Source organism: Zootoca vivipara, chromosome 14 (assembly GCF_965207765.1).
Source record: "Zootoca vivipara chromosome 14, rZooViv2.hap1.1, whole genome shotgun sequence".
Classification (NCBI taxonomy): domain Eukaryota; kingdom Metazoa; phylum Chordata; class Lepidosauria; order Squamata; family Lacertidae; genus Zootoca; species Zootoca vivipara.
Window position 1 is genome coordinate 20,635,378 of NC_142597.1, and position 23,403 is coordinate 20,658,780.

The 23,403-nt window shown below is 45.8% G+C and overlaps 3 protein-coding genes and 1 long non-coding RNA gene across 7 annotated transcripts in view; 2 read left to right on the forward strand and 2 right to left on the reverse strand.

Annotated features, from left to right (window-relative positions):
- The window catches only part of C14H11orf52 (chromosome 14 C11orf52 homolog), a 24,581-nt gene extending 19,548 nt beyond the window's left edge, over window positions 1–5,033 (reverse strand). Inside the window, exon 1 of the mRNA XM_035139521.3 lies at window positions 4,727–5,033. Coding sequence (XP_034995412.3) covers window positions 4,727–4,761 — 35 coding nt within the window. The 5' untranslated portion in view covers window positions 4,762–5,033. The remainder of the gene's footprint in view (window positions 1–4,726) is intronic.
- LOC148683525 (uncharacterized) lies at window positions 4,086–12,971 on the forward strand. The gene is made up of 3 exons (XR_015947036.1): window positions 4,086–4,218; window positions 8,884–8,915; window positions 12,644–12,971. It is a non-coding gene; the product is annotated as an uncharacterized LOC148683525 (long non-coding RNA).
- Window positions 10,861–14,582, reverse strand: HSPB2 (heat shock protein family B (small) member 2). The gene is made up of 2 exons (XM_035139520.3): window positions 14,266–14,582; window positions 10,861–11,733 (listed from the first exon to the last, which is right to left on the reverse strand). The coding sequence occupies exons 1-2, from the start codon at window positions 14,357–14,359 to the stop codon at window positions 11,291–11,293; spliced, it is 537 nt and encodes a 178-aa protein (XP_034995411.1). The 5' UTR covers window positions 14,360–14,582; the 3' UTR covers window positions 10,861–11,290.
- Window positions 14,583–18,046: 3,464 nt separating this feature from the next.
- Window positions 18,047–23,255, forward strand: CRYAB (crystallin alpha B). 4 transcript variants are annotated; one of them, XM_088657855.1, is made up of 4 exons: window positions 18,047–18,389; window positions 18,791–18,953; window positions 22,306–22,431; window positions 22,905–23,255. In XM_088657855.1, exons 1-4 carry the CDS (start codon window positions 18,169–18,171, stop codon window positions 23,106–23,108), a joined length of 714 nt encoding a protein of 237 aa, XP_088513981.1. In that variant the 5' UTR covers window positions 18,047–18,168; the 3' UTR covers window positions 23,109–23,255. The 4 variants fall into 4 exon arrangements, with proteins under 4 accessions (XP_088513981.1, XP_088513982.1, XP_034996083.1 ...); XM_088657856.1 differs by having other exon boundaries at window positions 18,258–18,387; window positions 22,309–22,431; XM_035140192.3 differs by lacking the exon at window positions 18,047–18,389 and having other exon boundaries at window positions 18,457–18,953; window positions 22,309–22,431.
- The last annotated feature ends 148 nt before the right edge of the window (window positions 23,256–23,403 follow it).

A 23,403-nucleotide genomic window follows, 5' to 3' on the forward strand; every position in this document is an offset into this window, starting at 1 on the left:
AAGTGGTGGGACCAAAAGGAAAAAAAAAACCAAAACAAAAAAGACCTCTCAGACAGTGCCACATTTAGGTTCGTAAAAGCTAAACAAGCTATAGCTTAGGGCCCCACTCTCTTGGGGGCCCAAAAAAAATTAAAGGAAAAAAAACTGGATGTGCATTTCCAAAATATAAGATAAAAAACAAATAAATTAAAAACCTACATACAGCAACAGTGTTTTGTGTTGCGTAGGCTCCTATGATGTAAGTAATGAGCCCCGCCTGCTAGCCTGCTCCCTAAAATATCACTGGCTTGTTCATTTCTACATATAGGGGGCCTACATTCTGCATGGACTGGTTGCATGGCAACACGTGCAAATGGCTTTAGATACCTATTAGGTCCATAAATTACCATATAGCATATATTCAACACAAAAAAACAGCGACAATTGGTTGTTGACAAAGGAGAGCTGGACATATAAAGGGCCCCATTACCTTCAGTAGCTTAGGGCCTCATCAAACCTAAATCCGGCCCTGCTCTCAGACCTGAAATCACTTGAACTCAAGGGAGAAATGAAAGTGTGGATGGGACCCTGAATGTAGCAAGAGCTCCAGGGAACACTGAGCTCCAAGATTCCCACCAAACCTTTCTGTTGAAAGATTTCAGGCAGAAAGAGCCACAGGAGCCAATGTGGGCTGGAGTCTGCGAAATCATTATTGGGGGGAAGGGGATACCTTGCAGTTTCTAGTCCTCATTACTTATAGAGATATAAGGGAAAGCTCGAAGGCATGATTCTGCTTAAATTGCTCTCCTGCTTTCCAGTGTTCTGGACCACACCTTCAAAAACTGTAAAACAACCGACAAGCACTTTGCTTGTTTTTAGAACAGATTGCGCACCATACTGTTGCATTGAAAGCACTCTTATACCACTTTAAGCATCACAGCTTCCTCCACAGAATTCTGCGCACTGTAGTTTATTAAGGCTCTCCTAACTCTTTAAGTACCCACAAAAAACCCAGCAGATATGTTTAAAACTAAGCTAAAACAAAACAGATACTCATGACAAAAGCCCATATATCCAGCTGTGTTGCCATTCATAAAGTACACAATCAAATTTTTGATGGAGATGCTCAGCAGGAATCTGAAATGTCTTCTCAAGCCTAGCAGATCAGACCAAAATATCTGAATACCAGCTGCTGGAAATCACACAAGTGAGGATTCAGGTCCAGCTTGTAGGCTTCCATTTCGAGCATCTGTGAGAACAAGATGCTGGGCTAGGGTGGGCCTTTGGTATGACCCAGCAGGCCAGGCTCCTCTTAAGTTCTATTCAGAACCACCTGAACAGAAAACGTTGTCCTTAACCTCAGGAACAGGGCTGGGGAACCTGTGGCTCGCCAAATGCTATTGGACTCCAAGTCTCAACATCCCTGACCATTGGCTATAATGGCTGCGGCTGATGGGAAACAGCACCATTCACAGGTTCCCCGGCCTTGCCCAAGGGGTATTCCCAGATTGCTAGCACCCCTGTATAGGGAAGCTTTTTAAGGTGTAATGTTGAATTACATTTTTATATATGTTGGAAGCTGCCCAGAGTGGCTGGGGCAAACCAGTCAGATGAGTGGGGTACAAATAATAAAATGTATTATTATTATTATTATTATTATTATTATTATTATTATTATTATCATCTTCTCTGCAGCTTTCCAGCATGTGCTTTTGCTGACCTACCCATCACCATTTCATTTCCCACTTGCAGTCAAGAGAAGCCCTTTCTCTTTGTGACGTTGATCTCATCTTCACATTCAAGGATGGGAGGGCTGAATCTGATCTGGGTTTCCCCCCTTTAATTTCCCCCTGTTGCCCCAAACTGGCTTTGAAAAGCCCTGCACAGAGGTCACAGCTACACCACACATTTAAAGCACATGTGGCTTCTGCCAAATAATCCTGGGAACTGTAGCTTAAACATACACCCCCACGAAGCAATGATTCCCCAGCATGCTGAACAAATTACGGATCCCAGGATTATTTGGAAGAAGCTGTTTCCTTTACATTTGTGGTGGGTATGGTTCTACAAGTGTCTGTGAAAAGTTGGGCTCCTCCTCACAGCAGAGGTTCGGGGCCCCACATTTGATGAGTGCCCGCAGACCGGTGGTTTGGTGGTAATTAAATTCTGAAGGGCTCCCTGTTTGCTGGTTTGTTTGTGTGCCTGTCGTGAAAATAATACTGGAAGTTGCATGTGTCAAACCAGATATCCCAGGTGAGAACATCGAGGTGTGTGATTTTTTAGAAATTAAGGACCAAGTTGAAAATCCACCAACAAATCCGACAACTTTTCACCAGGAAATAACCCTGCATTTCTCTCTCCACTTATTGTTGTTTAGTCGTTTAGTCGTGTCCGACTCTTCATGACCCCCTGAACCAGAGCATGCCAGGCACTCCTGCCTTCCACTGCCTCCCGCAGTTTGGTCAAACTCATGTTCGTAGCTTAGAGAACACTGTCCAACCATCTTGTCCTCTGTCGTCCCCTTCTCCTTGTGCCCTCAATCTTTCCCAACATCAGGGTCTTTTCCAGGGAGTCTTCTCTTCTCATGATGTGGCCAAAGTATTGGACCCTCAGCTTCAGGATCTGTCCTTCCAGTGAGCACTCAGGGCTGATTTCCTTCAGAATGGAGAGGTCTGATCTTCTTGCAGTCCATGGGACTCTCAAGAGTCTCCTCCAGCACCATAATTCAAAAGCATCAATCCTTCAGTGATCAGCCTTCTTTATGGTCCAACTCTCACTTCCATACATCACTACTGGGAAAACCATAGCTTTAACTATACGGACCTTTGTCGGTAAGGTGATGTCTCTGCTCTCTCTCTCTCTCTCTCTCTCTCTCCACTAGATGATGCTATTGCTATTTCTCTGTTCGGCCACAAACCATTAGTCTCACAGCAAAACCGAAGATCAGGACTTCTGTTTCACAGTGAGCCTTCTCTCCTCTTGTTCAAAGCTGGGCTCTCCCAACCGGCACTCCCAATGTAGGAGATCCTTCCACCTGCCATAAAAGGAACCTGCTTCTTTCTGCTGCTGCTTCTATTTTACTCGTATCAAATGCTCACCTTTTTTTGCCCAAATTACGTTGCGAAAATGGAGGTGCACATTAGATTCAATGGCACATTTACATTTGCCAGCAAATACTTTTTTTGGTTTCAAGGTTCTGAAAATTGAGGTGTGCATTAGATTCAATGGCGCATTAGACTCAAGTAAATACGGCATATAGGAGGCAAAATAAATGGGGAATCCTAGGGAGATTCCTCCCCAGAATGGAAGGACTATAGCTCAGTAGAACAGCATCTGCTTTGTATGTCAAAGGTCCTAGTTTCAATCCCCAGTGGCATGTCCGGGTAGAGCTGGGAGAGACCCCCTGCTTGAAGCCCTGGAGAGCTGCTGCCAGTCAGTGTGGACAATACTGAATTAGATTGAACCAAAAGCCAACTTCATATGTTCCTAGATCACCCCAATCTACTCCCATTTGGGACTCCAAATGTAGGCTGAAGGAATTTTTGGCACCCTGAGGTTCTCACATGTCCAAATAGTGGTTGGAACCCCCTGAAAGAGAATGGGCTGAGTGACAACCGGGATGTTCCTAGTTCGAAAGTCGCCCAAAGTCAGTGGCATTGGCACAGCACTCTTTCCTAGCCTGCAACATAAGGAAAAGGATGGATTTCTTTTCAATAATTAAACTGTTGGGGGTTTTCTGGTTGTTGTTCCATACTTTCTCCAAGGAGCCCCCAGTGCAGATTAATGCACTGGGTTCTCAAGTGGCCGTCATTCCAACAAGGAGTGCCAACTGACCCCCACCCCGGTCAGCTCTTATGATTTTAACTGTTGCCTGATGCTGTATATAGAAGCTAGAGAGTAAAGTTTTCCCCCAGCATGGAGATAATAAAACACAACTGCCATTAAAGGACAGACAAAACTGCTGCTAAGGGCACAGGAGCGGCAACAGGTGGGAAAAGTTTGGCAGCCTGCTAGCCCTCCTCTGAGTGGTTAATTTCTAAAAGGGGCGGTGCTAGCACTCCAGCCTGCCCATCAAACTTATACACATTGACCGCCTCCTATTATCTAGTACATACAGGGATGGGGAACCTGCAGCCGTCCATCAGCCGCATCAGCTAGCACGGCCAATGGCTGGGGATGATGGGAGTTGTAGTCCACCAACATCTGGAAAACCGCAGGTGCCCTCCCCCAGCCAACCTGGTATGTATGGGCTAGTGGCAGCTCTCATTGGTACAGGCAGCACACCCTGTATGTGCTCAGCAAATAAGTGTCCGGGTTTTGACAATGAATGAGCTTCTGCGTAGGGCTGAGCCCCATTGACACCTGTCTCCACTCTTAAGCTCTGCCTCCTTTGGAGAAGCGGAAGCCACTCCAGGAGGATCTCTCTGTATCTTGCCTGCAAAAACATTTCAGGCAGATCAGGAGGTGGGTGGGCAGGCTCCTCCTATGGATGTGAAACCTGGAACGCTTCCATCCTTCCCCTATCGATACCCCGGGTGGCTCTGCTCCCAGCCACGGGGCTGAGGAGGATGGTGGTGGCACCAGCTAAGCTCTCCAGACCCGGCAGCGAAACACCACCTCTCCCTCTCTTTAACACGACACAGCTGGCAAAGCTGGTCTTCTTCGTAGCCCTGGGCTGCCCCAAGAAGCGCTCCCGCCTCCCTCTTTGCCCAGCTCCCAAGCAGCAAGCCAGCCCCAGCTAACTCACCAGGCGCCTCCGCAGCAGCAGCACTGGTTGCCCATTTCGCTCTCTGGAGGGAGAAATCTTGCCTTTCTGGGGAGGAGAACCTCACTGGAGCACAGGGCGCCCGCATTTCCTGGTTCCCTGTTCAGCCCCTGGCAGATCCAATCCAAGGGAGTGTCTGGATCATGGACGTGTCAGGTTTCTCCCTCCATCAAGGAAGGCAAAGCTGTGTGTGCCATCTACTGGACAGAAGATCTCCCGAAGGCAGCGTCTGCTGCTGTTGCTGCTTCCCCCCCCCCCCTTGACTCTCTTCCTTTGCTGGCTTTGGAGTGTGTGGCAGCTTGAGTTATAGGACTTAGATGCACAATTGGGCTCCTCACATCCGCTCGTAGCATCGTGCCCAGGACATTCAGCTGAAACGGGTGTGGAATCTGGCAGGCGTATGCAAAAGGAATCATATCCATATGGATGGATACACAGATTTTGATTTTGAAAAATATTTCCAAACTTCCAGTGGGGCGAGGAGCCGACTTGCCCGTGGTTGCAGGCTTGTCTTATTCTCATGCAACATTTTGCTCCAAAAAAAAAAATAACCCGCCTGAAGATCATGAGCTCGACTTATTAGCCCAACATCAGTGGCAGACTTTAAAATTTCAGCAGCAAAATGGGTGCAACACCAAAATTCAGAGGCCCCCCCTTCTCGCTTTCTGTTGTTCGGTGCCCAGTGTGGGTGAACCAGTCATGTTCCCCTAAATCCGCCTCTGCCAACATCCTCCCTTCTTCCCCACCACACCATGATATGATTGGATTATGAGTGTATTGTTAATTTGTAGGAGGGGGGCTAGTGTGTATTCTTTACTTTTATGTTCCTGAGAGGACTGCTGAGCCCTGAGCAGATGCAAAAGAGTCAGCAATTCCACAGGTGGCCTTTGGCAGGGGAATTCCAAAAACTAGACAGGAAGTTTTGAAACAAAAACAGGGTATATGTAGCCCTCTCTGCTCTTCTCCATTACCAGTCACCTTGCATCTGCAGGAGACAGCAAGGGATAAAGGAAGACGGGATATTCTGCTCATTGAGATCCCCAGCAGAATTGGGGTTAGGTGGAAAGGCTGTGGCCAAGAAGCGAACCATAGCCAAGTGAGAGAGCTCGGGCATGCAGAAGGGCCCAGGTTCAACCTCCATTTGAAAAGATCAGGCGACAGGTGATGGGAATCGTAAGAGCCCTACAGGATCAGTCCAAAGGCCTGCCTCCTTCAGTATCCTGTTTTCACAGTCACCAACCAGATGTTGATTGTAGAAAGTGTGAATAACGCTTGCTTTGACGCATCATCATCTAACCTCCCCACAAACAAATTAGAACGAATGCTCATTAAATAACCAACATCATCTAATCTCTCTGTGAACCAATCAGAATGAATCTTCAATAAGCAGCTCATCTAGAAGCATTCAGATTATCTGATCATTTTAGTGGCTTCCACGACTATATTCACAGTGCAAACAAGTACAGTACAGTAGCCTTGAACAAACCCCCTCCCCAGAAGCACTAGGCCTTTGCTAATATGAACACAGTCCCTGAATCTGTTTTGATTACCAGAACGTCTATTGAGTTTTCTTAGCCCTGCTGAGACCCAAAAATAACACAAGCTCTGGGTTTGCACGCCTGCTCCTTTAAGCCCCTCTCTGGACATGTGCTCAGTTTGCTCAGGGTTTTTTTTTTTAGCTCCTCTGGGGAAATAGAGAAGCATCAAAAACACCACCCCTGCCAGCCAATCCTTGGCTGCCAGTCCACATTCCCTTTTCATAACGTGTCTGCGGGCACAAAAGGGAGTCTGGGTCTCAGCGCCCAGGCTTAACAATGTAATGCGGGGCAGTGGGGTGGGGGTGGATTATGCTTTGCTGGCAAAAATCTGGACCTGTAATTCCCTGCAGTAGATGGGCCAAAACCAAGACCCACTTATTTGGGGCCTGAAATGTAGGGATGGACAAACCAGAATGTTATTATTCCAATCTTAAATCCAGCTCTCCACATTTCTGCAGCAGTTTGCGATTTGTTTTTAAAATCCTCATGAAAACTCATCAGCATTTTAGTGCGATTTTCTCCCACTAAACATATTTTTTGTAGTTTCTTGTTTAGCAACATGCATGTTTTGCATGCTATTTTGTGACTAATATATACATTTTTTATGTGCATCCCACCCCCTCCCCCATTATATTCATCTTTATGCACTGTTTGGTTGGATAGCTGCATTGCAAAATACAGAGAACTGCAGGTATGGAAAGATGGTTGTGTTTTGGTTCACACATTGGTTCGAGAGGTGTGGAATTAGGTAGCTTCTCACTGAAATGTAAACGAAGTCAAATTTCTCCTCCACTGCTACTGACAGGAGAGGCATAGCTGCCAAGTTTTCCCTTTTCTAGTGAGGAAGCCTATTCAGCATAAGGGAATTTCCCGTAAAAAAAGGGAGAACTTGGCAGCTATGACGAGAGACGTGTGCAAATCTGTTTCCATAACGAAGGAATTGAGCACTGGCTGGAAGAAGGGGACAGTGCCCAGCTTTGCAGAGTGGCATCCTGAGGTCCACCAGACCTGCATGGGTCAGAGAAAAGAGGATGAAAAGTCAGAATTATTGAGTTTTGCAAACGTAAAAAGAGGCCTGCTGGATCAGACCAAAGGCACAACTGGTTTGGCATCCGTTTCTCTCCATGATTAACTGCATGCCTATGAGAAACCCACAAGTAGGACTTGAGTGCAAGAGTTTGGCTGCTGCGAAACTCACTGGATGATCAGAAGCCAGTTCCTGTTTCTTAGCCTAGTTTACCGTAGATATTCTTCCAAAGCAAATTTGCCCAATATCATGCATTCTTGCATGTTATTTAATATATGCATTTTAATGCAAAGATTACCCTAGTATATGCATTTTTGTACACCTTACTTGGCCGGGGAACTGCATTGCAAAATCAGGAGAAGCATGAATTTCTAAACATCATAGAATAATAGAATTATAGAGTTGGAAGGAACCCAAGGGTCATCTAGTCCAACCCCTACAAGAATCTCAACTAAAGTATCCATAATAGATGGCCATCCAACCTTTGTTTAAAAACCTCAAATGAAAGAGAGTCCATCACCTTTTGAGGGAGTCCGTTCCGCTGTTGAACAGCTCTTACCATCAGAAAGTTTTCCCTGATATTTAGTCGGAATTTCCTTTCTTGTAACATGAATCCATTGGTTCAGGTCCTACCCTCCAGAGCAGCAGAAAACATCTTCCATGTGATAGACCTTGAGATATTAGAAGATGGCTATCGTATCTGCTTTCAGTCTCCTTTTTTCCAAGCGAAACATAACTTTTTATGTTGTGAACCACCCTGTGATCTTTGGATGAAAAGCAGTATACAAATTGAATAAAATAGATAAATAAATAACCTCCCTCAACTTTGCATCATAAGGCTTTCCAGAACCTTGTTCATATCGCTTGCTCTCCTCTGCACACATTCCAGCTTGTCAACAACCTTCTTAAATTGTGGTGCCCAGAACTGGAGACAGCATAGAATAACATTTGCTTTTTTTTTGTTGCTGCATCACGCTGTCGAATCATATTCATATTGTGCTCTACTAAGACCCCTAGATCTTAGATGACTGTGTTTTGGCTTGCATATTATTTCAGAAAGTGCGCATTTGGTAGGGTTGTTAAATGTGAATTGGATTTAATTTCTCTCCCGTCTTTGCTGAGAAGGTACAAAAATGGTTTATCCTCCACACCTCTGGGAAAGTGCATAACACCCAAGTTAATTTGGGGTCCTCAAGTACCTCTTTCTTTCACTGGGCATTAACCCCCCCTCCCCGACAAGAATAAAATAAGTAACCATTTGCTGTCCTTTTGCAGCACCCACAACCAGCTGCTCAAGCCAGCTGCCTCACTCTGCCTAATGGGATGCTCAATAAGAAGGAAACTTTATCCCGGATAGTTTTTCTTCTTCTTCCCAAGGAACCCTGGGGATGGCTGACAAACACTTGGCATTTTTTTCAGGGTCGTTACAATTTTAATGACAAACCCCCAACTATATATTTTAGGAAGTATGTATGTTCACTGTGCATTCAGACGCCTCTTGAGATATTGTAGCCAAATTTGCATGAAGATTCATTTGCTTCCCTGATACCTTCTCCTCTCTCCATCTTTTGCAGTCGCCCCTTCTGCTGAAATATAGAAAACTACCGTAAGTTTTCTTGGGCGGGGATCTGGGTTTTTTTTTACATCACACAAAACATGCAGTGATTTGGGATCACAGGGGGCCAAAAAATAAAAAAGGAAACCTTTTTGTATATGCAGAAAGGTCCCTGCCTCCAGCATCCTAGAGCCCCACACTCAGCATGAAAGGAAAGTTTTTGTAGCTGCTAGAAGCCTTCTCACCTTTAGTGAGGATTGGAGTCAGTCAGAGCGAAAGGAGATGAGTCACTGAGGACTGGCTGCTAGGGTCACTCTGGAAAAGGCACGTGAGGAAAACGCCAAGGGGGAGTTATTTAGTATGCTCCAGACCTAAGCATTTAGGAACACTGAAAACACAAGGTACATCCATTTCAAGAGACTGGTGTGCAAGTTCTGTTACATACAAAGGAACTTCAAGGAAAACACAAATTAAGAGACTCCGAAAGAAGATCAGCACTGGGCATTGCAAGGCATCCCTATTTATCATTATTGCATCATTATAAGATTGCATGATCTTAGAATGCTGCATAATCTTAGGAGGGTGCGACTGAGAGTGGCCATGGCTGTGACTATTAAGAAGGGACTCTGCACTTCTGAATTTGCCACTACACTACTGACGTCATGCCATAAAATGCTGGTGCTCTGTAAGTAGTCATTATAACATTCTACACAATTACTCGGAAGTATCGCTCAGTTCAGTGAGACATGCTCCCTGATAAGCGGGTACAGGACTGCAATCTAAACCCTGTTAACTTATATTCCTGTTCCTGCTGTTTCACATCAACATGATGGACCTACTCCCAGTGTGTACCCTGAGGTCACCTGCATTGCTAAACACCTGCTTATGGCCCTCGGTTAACAATGAGCTGCCTCCAAGGTGTGTTGTGGAAGTAAAAGTCAATAGAGATGGTAAGCTTGTTTGCACAGGAGAAATGTTTTAGTCATGAGGAATAGTAAGCCTTGCAGACTTCGGTTCTTTCTTTTTTCTTAGTTTATTTTTATGAGCTTTCAGAATGGCATGCTTCACTGGATAAAGCACACATGTGCCTCCTTTCAGTTGTGGTCTTATTAATGCCTTATTCTCACGGCACAAAAAAGCAAACATATGAGTTCAGTAGCCAGCACACCCAGCTGGAGCAGCCAGTCAATTCACCGTCAGAAAAGGGGATACGAATCTCCAAGAAAAGAGGGTGCCAATTTGCATATGGTAACTTAGAGGCAGTCCTCTTTTAATTCCCCCACATCCATGCAGTGTTTTCCACCAACTACTGCTGTGCCACACTTTCTCCTCCCTAAATCCCTGTGATTTGAAAATCCAAAATAGCTATATTGATTGCATAGGGAATCTCTGGGTTTAGGGAGGAGAAAGTCTGGGACAGCAGTAGCTAGAGGTGAATGCTGCATGAACAGAGGGGGAATTAAAGGAGGCACAGGGGGTTCACAACCCACATCAAGTCGAGGTATGGACAGGCACTTGATTCTGTTCCTAAAACTCAGGAATAATTACTGTGCTGGCATTTAAATAGGAACACAATACATCTCACCATAGCAGGAAGAGGTTGAGGTGGCTTGTGTGCTTGCCCAGTCTGCCAACAGATGCCTCATAATCTGGGGCATGGTGGGAGCTCACACACATGAAGGGGGCCGTATCAACATTGGTACTGCTGCACTGTCGCCAACTTCTTTCTTTCAGAATCTCACTAACTTGAGCTCCATGGACCAAATAGGCAAAACTAGCTGCATTGCGATGAGTGACAGTGCCCTTGTTGCCGTGACAACATGAGCAATTGACGGCGACGGCTGGCAGAACCAATGGGAGTAGCCCGGCCCAATCAGATTGACCAGAATGCCCACCAGGCACTCTACTGCTCCCTTCTGATTGGTCAAATGAACATCCCATCTCCTTGCCTCTCAGTTTTGAAAGAGTATTAGTGAGGTACAGAGGTCCACAAGCGTATAATTCTCAGGATTATTTATTTTTTTTAAAAAAACCAATTTATACATTCAGAGCATGAGGCTTAACAGCTCAAATGCACACACAGAGATGTGATCCAAGTCAGTAGGCATCCAATAGGACAGGGGCTTTTGCCAAAAAAAATTCTGCCAGTGGGCATATTTGGAATTTTTTTGGGAATGTGCCATGGACACCAGTCACAAAATGGCTGCCTTGGAGGCATGGCATAAAAAAAATGGCTGCTGCGGATGCATGGCATAACACAAAACGGCTGCCACATCTAAAGGACGAGAAAAAGAGACAGGACCCCACAAAGCCATGTGGGTAGGCCCCCTTCCCCAAATCAGGTGTCCAATCCTGACATCCAGTGAAATGTGTACACGTTGAAGGGGGCATGTTCAATGTGGGAGCCGACATTGCTGAGGGACGTTTTAGGGCTGTGGCTTCTCCTCACAGCCCTTTCCTTCCGCTGCTGGCTGTTCTTGTCGTGTTATTTTCACCTCGTTGATTTTGGCCTTCACCTCCTTTCCTGTCCGCGGAGCTTCTACATTCAGGATGCCATCATGGGTCACGGTGGCTTTGACCAATAGAGGGTCAACATCAAGAGGGAGGATATAGGTCCTGGTGAACTCCCGGGATATGAAACCATGCCGATCTGCCTTTTGTGGGTGCTGAGCTGTCACCTCCAGGAGATTGTCCACTGTGCGGACAGCAATCTCATCTGGCGTGAACTGACAAACGTCGAGGAACACTTGGAATTTGTGGTCATTGAGGTTGACCTCTGAGATCCCTCGGTCCAGCTGCTTATTAATCCGAGGTCTAATGTAGTAGCCATGGTACAATGTGGGGGACAGGATTTCCCCTGGGGAAACACCTAAAAGGGAGAATGAACAAGTACAGATTATGCCACACTTGAGAACAATTAAAATAATAAGAATAATGGAAGGGGATTTAGGTTCTGTGCCAAAGCAAGGTATCTGTTCTTAGTGCATTGTTTACTTATGTAGAAGTAAAAGGGTCAGTCCATTGACTGCCCCTGCATACAAATAGCTGTAGTGGCAACTTATCCATCAGAATCAGGCCCCAAAGTTTTGTTAACCAAACTTTATGATAAAAGTTTCTCTCCAGAGTCCCCTGATAGCTTGCAATGGTGAGCTGTGCCGCCATCATGAGATGGAGAATAAGGTCTTTTTAAGAAAGTATCCAGGTCAAAGAGCGGCAAATATATAATGATAATAATAAGTTATTACTGTATTTGTACCCCGCCCATCTGGCTGAGTCTCCCCAGCCACTCTGGGCAGCTCCCAATCGAATATTAAAACAATACAGCATTAAATAGTAAAAACTTCCCTAAACAAGGCTGCCTTCAGATGTCTTTTAAAAATAGGATAGCTGCCTATTTTCTTGACATCTCTTGGAAGGGTGTTCCACAGGGCGGGTGCCACTACCGAGAAGGCCCTCTGTCTGGTTCCCTGTAACCTCACTTCTCGCAATGAGGGAACCGCCAGAAGCCCTCGGTGCTGGATCTCTCAGTGTCCGAGCTGAATGATGGGGGTGGAGACGCTCCTTCAGGTATACAGGACCGAGGCCGTTTAGGGCTTTAAAGGCATGTTCAGTAAGCTGCCATGCTAAGGAAACTTGGCAAACTCAGCATTTTGGAATTCCCGATACTGTATATTTCTTTTGGGGCTTTCATTTATTTCCCAGATTCTATGCATTCTCATTCTCCTTACCCTGGAGCTTTCCTCTCATGCTTTGCCTGCTCTTCCCCACCCCACCCACAGGCATCACCTACCATTGCCCTAGGCCTGGTCCTGCCCAGCCAGCCATTTTGCCAGGCCCAGAAGCAAGAGAAGCACATGGCAGCCGGCTGCAGACTGGAACGGACAACAAAAGACCTTTTATGCAACACAATCATCCCACCGGCTTCTCTCTGGGGGCTTGCAGCTTTTCTCTCTGTTCAGTGCTGAATGGTTTACTGCTGCCTTCTGCATTCTTTCTCCTCTGACAGCCACTGCTACTCCAGCCAGGCTTTGTGCACAACCCACCAGCTCAGCTTTTCACCAATTTTAACGGAGTTTGCAAAAAAATAAAAATAGTCTCTGGCTGGCATCGTTCCCCTCCATGCTGTTCTGTGCCAGCCACATTCCATAAAGTGCCCTGGATCCGTATGCAGAAAGAGAAGGATCTCGTTCCCGGCTGCCAGCAGCTTTGAGAGGGCTCCCTCGCCAGCTGGAAGTCTTTTTAACTTCTTGCAAAACAGAAGTAAAGCCAATTGGCCCATATGGTCTCATCTTCATGGGTTGTTGCTCCCTTACACCTGGGATGCTGTCTCTCTCTTTTGCATTGTGTGTGGTTACATATAGCTTTTAAAAAAAAACCCCAAACCTTGCCTTACAGTATAACAAACCCATGCATCCCTTTATGTTGGTCGAGTCTGTTGTTGACTGTTGGGCGCACATATTGATTTTAATGACCACAATATCAATGGACTAAAAAATATTAAGGATTTGGAGATGTGTTTCAATATATGTTTCCCCATCCCAGGGGATATGGATATATAGTTTCATCATCCCAAGGGATACACACACAAGAGAGAAAGTCTATAGCTATGCCTCTATAATTCTATTTAGCACAGTAAATGCATATCAATGCCTTTAGTTGCAATCTGACTGCATTATACATTAAGAACTGAATGAAGTCACTTTTTAGAGGATTGATTTATGTCTTCTATAATCTCAGACTGCAATCCATTGCCCCACTGAACCCAGAAAAGCTTATTTCTGGGTAAACAAGCACAGAATCAAATTACTGTATCAGCACTTGGGGTAACACACTGAGACACAGTTTTGATTGTAGGAATAATCTAAAAAAACAACAACTACAAGGTTTCCAATAGAGAGGTTGTTTCCAGATGGGGTTTTTAATATTATAAATGGGTCATTGAGATATCACGAACAGGTTTCTCCTAAGAAAGGGGAAATTTGGATTAAACAGCAGGAAAAATGGGGTGGCATTTTCATGCAACAATGCTGTGTGGATGCTGCAACAAATCTCACATGCATGAAGGACAGCAATCCTACAATACACACTCACTTGGAAGCACCTTCAGTCTCATCAGATCCATGAAGAAGGTAGTCACTGCCACACACTGTGCCTTTGTTCACACGTTCAGGGAGGCAAAAGTGTGGTTAAAAAGGGGGGGCTTCAAACACTCTTTCCATGCAAGCTCACGAGAACATTTCTACAATTGCAAAATGTGTGTGTGTTATTCTTTGTTTCATAATCACTATTCCATAGGATTCCCTCAATCACTGAGTTAGAATCACCAGCTCAGCCTTGGATTGCTTGCAATCTACTGTGTGCAAATCAAAGGGAAACGCTACCAGCCAGTCATTTTTCTTACCTTCTCCAAAGTTCTGGTCATAAATCTTGCTGGGGTTGGCAAACTCGTACTCCGCACTCATGGGGTAGGCGTGAGGGACAGTGCGCTCAGCCATGGTCTTTGCTGGGGGAATGGACGTTTTTCACTACCTGTTTCTGTGTCTCCTCGTGAAGCCTGCAGTCCGACTGCGACGTTTTCCTGGGGCAAATTCCATGGGGTGGGGGAGCAAGTGATAAAATATGGACCAAAATAGATAGGCAGGCCCTGGAACGCCAAGCCCCCAACGATGACCAAAGAGCTCCTTGCTGCATTCCACCCGAGAGGCATCTTTTCACTGTGCAGCCCTCTGACAACGTAGTTGCAGCTGTTAGAAATGTCAGAAATTTGTGATTCTCCCAAGCCAGCCATGTTGTGGGACAACTGGATGGGAAGCCACATGTATGGAATGAAGCGCTGACTGTAGCCACAGGCAGTGCCCTCTCCTCCAGTCCCACTGTGTTCTCCATGACTCCCTCACGGAGTCCACCCACCAGCCTTCCCCAACCTGGTGCCCTCCAGCAGTTTTGGACTACAAGTCTCATCAGCTCATGTCAACTCCCAGGATGACTAGACTAGAGGCATTCTGTGTGGCTGCTCCACAACTATGAACTATGGGGAACGTACCTGAGTATCTTTTACATACCACTTCAGGTAAAAGCGCTTACCAGCTCACCAAGTCCTCACAACAACCTCACAACAACCCTGCGGGGTAGTTCAGGCCGAGAGGTGATGACTAGCCCAAGGTCGCCCATCCAGTGACCTTAATGGCTGAGTGGGGATTTGAACCCTAGTCCAGCACCCTAACCACTAACCCTAACCCCCTGCACTGCACTGTAGATAAACCAACTGGACTGAGAGCTGACTCTTACTTTGTTACTGGCAACAGGATAGAGTTCTGAGCTGTCTGTACATGAAGGAAGCAGGCTAGTTATGAGGCTTGGAAGGGGCAGGACAAGATGTGTGGCACTCCAAGATGTGTCCCCCCAACAGAAGCGTACAGCCAGAGGCCCCAAGAGGAACATCTGGAGAGGCTGCCCCTTTCTGCCCCCACCCCAGCATTGGCCCCCTGAGGCAGCTACTTCAATCTGCCTCAACCTGTGCTGAATCGGTCCAGCACTAAGATTCCCAGTGCGGGCAGATCCCTATCACACTTAGCTTTGTGAAACATACAGTGTGACCTTGGGCCAGTCTCTCAAATGCTAATCTACCTCCCTGGGGTACTGTGAGTAACAAACTGTGCCGTCCCTTGTAAAATGTCCTGCCAAGGAGGAAAGACAAGACACAAAGGTGTTAAGGACTTTCCCCACAACCAAATGCCCTCCATTAGGCCCAGCAGGAAAGCAGGCAGAGGACTGCAATATTTCCTCAATAGAAATGATTGACAGAGTGCAAGAAGCATCACCATCGCAGTCACCATCCCTTATTCATTTGTGATGTGATGTGAAACCAGAGACTTATTGAAGACCCTTTGGGGCAGCAGGTGCACAGACATCTTGTCTCCCTCGTTATTTACATGGGACGAAACTGGAGAAGGAAGCCATCTCAGCGTAGCTGGCTACAGCCAGGCAAAATGTTGCCCCCACCCACCACCACCCCCCCACCTTACAGCTCCATCCTACTTCAGTAGCATCTGGTCCTGGCTGTCACAAGATGGCTCAAGGGAGAACCCGTGCCCTTTTAAATGGAAAGTATAAAAGCATACCAGCCTCTCTCATCAATTTTCCTCTCCTGTGAAATTCGCTTTCCTGCAATTGTCGTGCTGCTCTCCAGTGGAAAATGATTCCTAGGAATGCAAACATCAGTGCAAATATGATACAAAAGTGCATTGTATGAGGTGAAATTGCTTGTCAAAATGGATTAAGGGAAATGCACACTAAAATGCTGATGATTTTTTGCAAGGACTTAAAAAAAAAACCCTGGAAACTAATGTGGAAATTTAGTGAACTGGATTGAAGTTTGAGAAATAGAGACAGAAATTGACTGATTCATCCATCCCTAGTGTTTTTATTTTAAACTAGCTCCCATCTTAGTTTTGGCTGCAGTTAAACTGACTGCTTCTTGGTTTGAGGAAAGTTCACCTCTAAAAGTTCACTCCAGTTTAGAGAAAGACAATTCCCATATGTGTGTGTGTGTGTGCGCGCGTGCATGCGTGTTACTAAATTTTCTGTTTCACAATTAAGAATATTCATTTAAACAACCCTTCTTCTTTTTCCATGGTTTATTCTACATAGCATAAATCCCTAAATATTTTATATAAACCAAACCATTCAGTATTCCATTATTACTTCCATCAAAACTTATTTACACTGTTGAATTTATCTTAATGCTGCCAATGTTTTCAAGTGTACACAATTTCCCCCCATATATTCAATAAACATTTTCCAATCTTCCTTAAATGAATGTTCTTCTCTTATTCTATAAGTTAGATCCACAAGCGGCACATATTCCATCAGTTTAAGTTGCCATTCTTCTTTGGCTGGGACCTTGCTCATTTTCCATTTTGGGGCTAACAAAACGAGCTGCCATCGTGGTAAAGACAATTCCCAACAGCTGCCAGCCAGATGCCTCTGAGAAGCTCTCAAGGAGGGCATGGGAATGATTGCCAGCATATGGAAACACATGTCCAGTGCTTCTGTAAATTTAGCAATCAGAGCTCAGCTTAGCCAGCTCTATCGGAGGGGTGCCCCACCTCAGGTGCAATCACAACTACAGATCTGGCAAAAGGCAACTCCCAGCTACGGGTACCACCAACGCACAGCTCGGGTCACACCCTTGGAGGGATGGGGGCGAAGAAAGAGGAACAGAGAGAGTGGAAACAGGTCAGGCAGCATTCATGTCATGCTCAGCTGGAGGTGGTGTAATGGCTGGCTGCAGCCTTGCATCTTCTTTCAGGAGCCTGAGCAATCAGACTTAACACTCCCAGTTTTAAATTTAACCCAGTAGGCTACATTAGTCAGCTCTTATTCTTAGCAGCTGAATCGGAGAGAAAGGGGATGGGAAGTGTTTGGCTCGAAGGGAAAGATATGAGGAAGTAAACAAACACTCAAAAGTTCAGATCCAAACATGGCAAGGAGGCCAAACGGATAACAAAGTACCTTCATTCAATATACCTCTTGAGCACGTGAACAGAAATGGAATTCAAGCAAGCAAAGGCTTCTGGATCAATAAGGTCAAATGATGAAAGAAAGAAAGAAAGAAAGAAAGAAAGAAAGAAAGAAAGAAAGAAAGAAAGAAAGAAAGAAAGAAAGAAAGAAAGAAAGAAAGAAAGAAAGACTTTTTCTGTGTCACTCCAAAGGACAGGACTAAAACAGATGACTGGAAAGTAAATGGAGAGCAGATTTTGGCTATGTATTAAAGAAACTCCCCAATGGTTCAACTCTGGGATTTCTCTCAGTGAAAGTATTTAATTCATCTGTCATGGATCTTGCCGTTGCTGATGCTGCACTGAGCACTGGGTTAAGCTAGATTGGTTGGCCACTGTGAGAACAGGATGCTGGACTAGATGAACCTTTGGCCTGATCCAGCGGCTATTCTTATGTTCTAGATGACCTCTAAGGCACCTTCCAGCACTATGGTTCTATGAAAGAGGAAAAATCCTTGGCAGCTCCCTCTGCACTAGTATGATGTTTCTAATAGCAGCCACCTGAAGACCTTTGGAAGATGACAAGCAGGGCATTAAGGCAGTAGGTATGTCCTGTTTGCCTCCACCATCTGGTAACCAGAGGCACGTGGGTGCTGTGTTCAGATATCCTGGCTATTAGCAGTGGGCATCTCTTCCATGGATCTATCTCACCCTTAAAAATAAAGGAAACCACCCAAGGTAGTTGCTGACACTGCCACATCTTGTGGCAGTGAGTTTTCTAAGCACTGGCCGCACAGAGTGGAATGGTACTTCCTTTTTGTCTGTGCAGATTCTGCCGCAAATCGACTTTCTTGGGCAACTCAATGAGACCAAGACGTCTCATTGAGAAACCATTCTGTTTCAACACAGCCAGAGAGTGGAGAGGAAGGACACAGCCAGGCTGCAGTGGAAATCGGAAGATTCCAAGCGACAGAGATACAACAGTGCCTTGTTTCTCTCTGTGTGAGACAAAGATAGTAACTGTGTGAGTGGCGCTGGCATCTGAAGTAGGGGAGAATGCCAGATCGGCCTGACTGGGCTTTTTTTATATAAAAAAATATATAATAAGAAGGGAGGGGGCGCGGGGAGGTTTCATGCTGACCTGCTAGAATTTAGCTGTGTTCTTTTTCCTTGGCAATGTGGGTGCTGAGTGGAGTGTACAAATCTCCAGCTAATCTGCCAGCCAGCGCTGAATGGTGCAGATGGGAGAACAGGGATAATGAAATGCCTGACATCACCGTTCCAGAGGATTCAGCCTGGGCACGGCCTGGCACCAGGGAGCATATAAAGCCCTGGCTCTTGGCTTGCTGGAGTGCACTGCTGCCCACTGCCTCCTCCGGGACCAACTCAGATGGATATCACCGTTCACCACCCCTTCTTCCGCAGACCCCTGCTGTCAAGCTTGTTGCCCAGCCGCATCTTCAACCAGACTTTTGGGGAGCACCTTGTGGAATCTGAATTGCTCCCCAGTTCCTCAGCTTTCAGCTCTTTCTTTTTGAGACCCTCCATCCTAAGGAACCCCAGCTGGCTTGAGAGCCGACTCTCAGAGGTAAAAATATTTTCTCTTGCTAAACTTCCCTCAGCTCCCATGCAGTCCTTCAACCAGGTGGAGGGACACCTGTCACCTTTGCAGTTCGTGCCCTCCATCGGTTAATTTACTTAACTGCATTTTTACTAGGAGCTTAAAATACAAATCAAGAGACCTTAGCATTAAAACGGGTGACGTAAAAATCCTTGACAAAGGAAACATAAAGACTCGCCGAGAATGAAGGCGAAGAAAACCGATATCTGCCCCTTAACGCACCCCGACACGAAACCTGTTGTTTTATCCAGTGACGCTAAGAATACCTTTGAAACTGGAATGAGTCATCTGTGAAGGTTATTCACACAGGAAAGCCCACAGAAAACAGCCAGATTTAGATCTAAAAGTAGACTTCATTTGAACGATAAACTCTGGAAACAGAAACATCAGAGTTAAGGATTGCTTGCGGGGGGGGGGGGTAGGCGGAAAGACAAAAGGGAGTTCTTCTGCGTAGGCTAGGCCATAATCAAAGCTGTGTAAGAGTATCCATTTCCATGGGACTCACACAAGAGAAGTTCCTGATGGAATTGTGCAACACAGAGTCAAAAAAGGGAGCAAAGTTCTGGAGCCTGGGAGGCTGCTGCAGAGAATGCACTCCCACCCACTCCCACCATGAATATGGCAGTCAACAAGGGCGAGATGTCTGTGAAGGACTAGAAATTGTAATGGGGAATGTTAGAAGAAACTTCCTAAGGGGTAAGAAGTGATCAAAAGTGGAACAAACAGCCTTGGGAGGTGGTGGGCACCCTCCACTTAAGCAGAAGCTGGACGTCCACCTGTCAAGAGATCCTGTAGCTACAGCTGAGTGGCAGATCCTGCACCAAGCACTGGGTTGAACCAGATGACCTCCAAGGTCCTTCCCAACTCTGTGTGACTTTGAGGTTTAGGCACTGTTGGATTAGCCACCCTGTATTTTAAGGCTGACAGTTAGCATTGTTATTGTCTTACTGCAGTTGTTAATCATTCCACGCATGGAATTTCTTTCATTATATTCTATCATTAGGACGCAAGTGTACCATGCAATATGTGTTTTCACATTATTATTACACCCTAAAATTGCTAGATGCTGCGCAAAAGTTAAAAACCAACAACACAGGCTCTTACAACCTAAAGGACAAGACACAATGGGGAAGTAGGTGAGGGAGAATAAAAGCCGAGAAGGGTAAATTGTGGTAAGTCGAACAGATCTGTTTTCAAAGAACCTGGATCTAAAAACAGAGGAAGAGAATTGGGTGCCAGGTGGGGGGACTTTCCAGTGGTAGCAAGTTGCAAGGGAAAAGGAGACGCCGTGTGGGACAGTTCTGGTAGCTACACTGATCCCCTTCTGCCTGATTTGTATTGTAGAGTTTCCATGCCAGCACAGCTCATTTCTAGCATTATGGCATTGAGAATCCATCACATCAAAGCCATAGTTTTTTTCTGTATTAATAACACAAGAGCCTGGTTGGATAGGACCATCTAAGCCCGGCAACCTGTTTCTCACAGCGGTCAATCAGATGCCTCTGCAAGGCCCACAAGCAGGGCCTGAAGGCGATAAGCATCCCTCATTGGTGATACCTAAGCAACTGGCATTCAGTGATATACTGAAGAGGTTCTATATAGCCCCCATGACTAGTATTTTTATTATATTTATATCACACCTTTGCTCTGTGTTATGTACTAAGCTGAATCCTAGAACAATAGGATTCAGAATCAGCAGTCTGATTGGTCCGCAGGAGCTACCCAATCCAACTCCAGGTGGAAAAGTGAATCCGCAACCTGATTGGCCTGCAGGAGCAGCCAATCAGGCGGCTGGCAGAAGTGAATCTGCAACCTGATTGGCCTGTAGGAGCAGCCAATCAGGCTGCAGGCAGAAGTCAATCCACAACCTGATTGGCCCACAGGTGTAGCCCTGAAGTAGCCAATCACGCAAGGCCCATTGTGTAAATAATGTATATAAGCAGATGGTTTTGGGAAAAGAGTAATGTATATAAGCAGATGGTTTTGATGACTATGAGCTGAATAAAGAGCATGAAATTCACTCTCGACTCCGAGTATATTTCACTCTGAAAAGCTCAAGCTGCCTCCCTCCGGTCCTCAAAACCATCCTGCACTGTAGGTAAGGCTGAGACGCAGTGATCAGCCCAGTGAGGAGTTGAACACTGGTCTCCCACTGTTGACATGAACTCTCCTCCCCCATGGTCTTGTCCAGGGGTAGGCAACCTAAGGCCCATGGACCGGATGCGGCCCAATCGCCTTCTAAATGTGGCCCGCGGACGGTCCGGGAATCAGCGTGTAGAATGTGTCCTTTTGTTTAAAATGCATCTCTGGGTTATTTGTGGGGCCTGCCTGGTGTTTTTACTTGAGTAGAATGTGTTCTTTTATTAAAATGCACCTCTGGGTTATTTGTGGGGCATAGGAATTCATTCCCCCCCCCATCAAAAAATTATAGTCCGGCCCACCACATGGTCTGAGGGACGGTGGACCGGCCCATGGCTGAAAAAGGTTGCTGACCCCTGGTTTTGGCTAATCCCTTTGTAAAGCAAGCAAATATACTGGCCATCATCCCATCCCATGGGGGTGAATTTCATAAGTTAATTATGCAATGTGTGGGGAAGTCCTTTCTTTTGTCTGTCCTGAGTTTACTGCCAATCAGTGTTATAAGGGGGAAGAAACACTCATATTTATGTATGTATTTATTGTGTTTTTAATATTCTACTGGGAGCCACCCAGAGTGGCTGGGGAAACCCAGCCAGATGGGCTGAGTATAAATATTTTATTATTATTATTATTATTATTATTATTATTATTATTATTATTATTATTATCAACATGCAAAACCTCTATCTCACTGCCCCACTCCCAGTCAGCTGTGGAGATGGGCAGCAGCCCCACCTACCCCCCTGAAATTAGACCTTAAACCTCATTTACATCAGTGGGAACTTTTTTTTCCTAAGCACAATTGCCATCTGAGGAAGGCTTATGTAAAAAAGATTTCACTCAACATCCAACTCTCTTCCTGTTTCTATGTGGGTGGGTGAGTTTGAAGGGTAGAGATAAAAGAGGGAAGAAATGGGGTGTGGCTCACTGCCAGTACCAGTCCTCTGGAGGACTGAAGCCCTCAACATGAAGAAATGTTGCCTGACCTTAACCCACACGCTACCATGAAAGTAGCATACAGAACAGTCTTGCACTCTGAGGATAAGGAATAGCAAACGATCTACAACTGATCATAAGGCTATAGGCAAGGCCTTGTGTCTAATTATCTGCTCCACATGCAGCACCTAACAATTAGTAAACATTAAATATTATAACTGCCCTAACTAAACTCTTTTGTTAGCAGATGCGACTGGATAAGGACAAGTTCTCTGTAAACCTCGATGTGAAGCATTTCTCACCTGAGGAGCTAAAAGTCAAAGTTTTGGGAGACGTGATTGAAGTTCAAGGAAAACATGAGGAGCGCCAGGTTGGTCTGGTCTTGGCATGAGCGCAGCTGGCAGGGCGATGGGAGGCAGGGTGGAAGGAGGGAGAAATTGACCCATTCTAAACAAGGTTGCCCATCAAGGAAGGAGACGTTAACAGTGCCATGTTACCTGCCACAAAGAAGAGTCTCAGAGAGACAGCCTTGGGCAGAGGAAATAGAAATGGTCCCTCATTCATTTATTCATTTGGTTTTAAATCTGAGAAGGTCAAAGTTGGACCACAGCAAAGGATCATTGGCCCAGCTCATTTAGTACTGGCCACTCTGATTGGCAGCAGCTTTCCCAGGTCTCTGGCAATGGTCTTTCCTGGCCCTGGTACCCCTAAACTGGGGTACCCCAGGGGACTGATCTTTCTATAGTAAACCATTTGCAACCAGAGCTTTCTATAGTAAACCATTTGCAACCAGACATATATGGTTATGTTGCTCTTCCCCTCACCCCCTTCTCTTTTGAAAAGGATGAACACGGCTTCATTGCCAGGGAGTTCAACAGGAAGTACAGGATCCCAGCTGATGTGGATCCCCTCTCCATCACCTCCTCCCTCTCTTCAGATGGTGTCCTGACAGTGAATGGACCAAGAAAAGCCATGGAAGTCCCAGAGCGCACCATCCCCATTGCCAGGGAGGAGAAATCTGCCGTACCAGCAGCGCAAAGGAAGTAGACACGCCCTGTGAGACCTACTCTTTTATACCCAAGAAAGCCTTTCCATTGGATGCAAACAGCAGGCGGTGTCACTGGCTGGCTGTTCTTATTTATTTGTGCTAAGCAAATGAGCTTGTTTACTAACAAATAAACCGATGAGTAAGCATCTGGTGGCTTCTTTCCTCAATCTTTGGGGCAGGATCCATTTGAGACAGGGCTCAGCCCTACAGCATGCGATCTTGTGGTAAAAAAGAGAGAGGAAGAATAGCACTCTGGGCATATGCAGAGTTCCCTTCTGATCCGGCTGAGCAACC

Coding starts and splice junctions, on each gene's coding strand:
- HSPB2 (XM_035139520.3), bottom strand. CDS start 14,359: ATGGCTGAGCGCACTGTCCCTCACGCCTACCCCATGAGTGCGGAGTAC. Junction 11,734..14,265: donor TGACCAGAACTTTGGAGAAG/GTAAGAAAAATG, acceptor TCTCCCTTTTAG/GTGTTTCCCCAGGGGAAATC.
- CRYAB (XM_088657855.1), top strand. CDS start 18,169: ATGGTACTTCCTTTTTGTCTGTGCAGATTCTGCCGCAAATCGACTTTC. Junction 18,390..18,790: donor GAGACAAAGATAGTAACTGT/GTGAGTGGCGCT, acceptor CTTCTTCCGCAG/ACCCCTGCTGTCAAGCTTGT. Junction 18,954..22,305: donor TTGAGAGCCGACTCTCAGAG/GTAAAAATATTT, acceptor CTCTTTTGTTAG/CAGATGCGACTGGATAAGGA.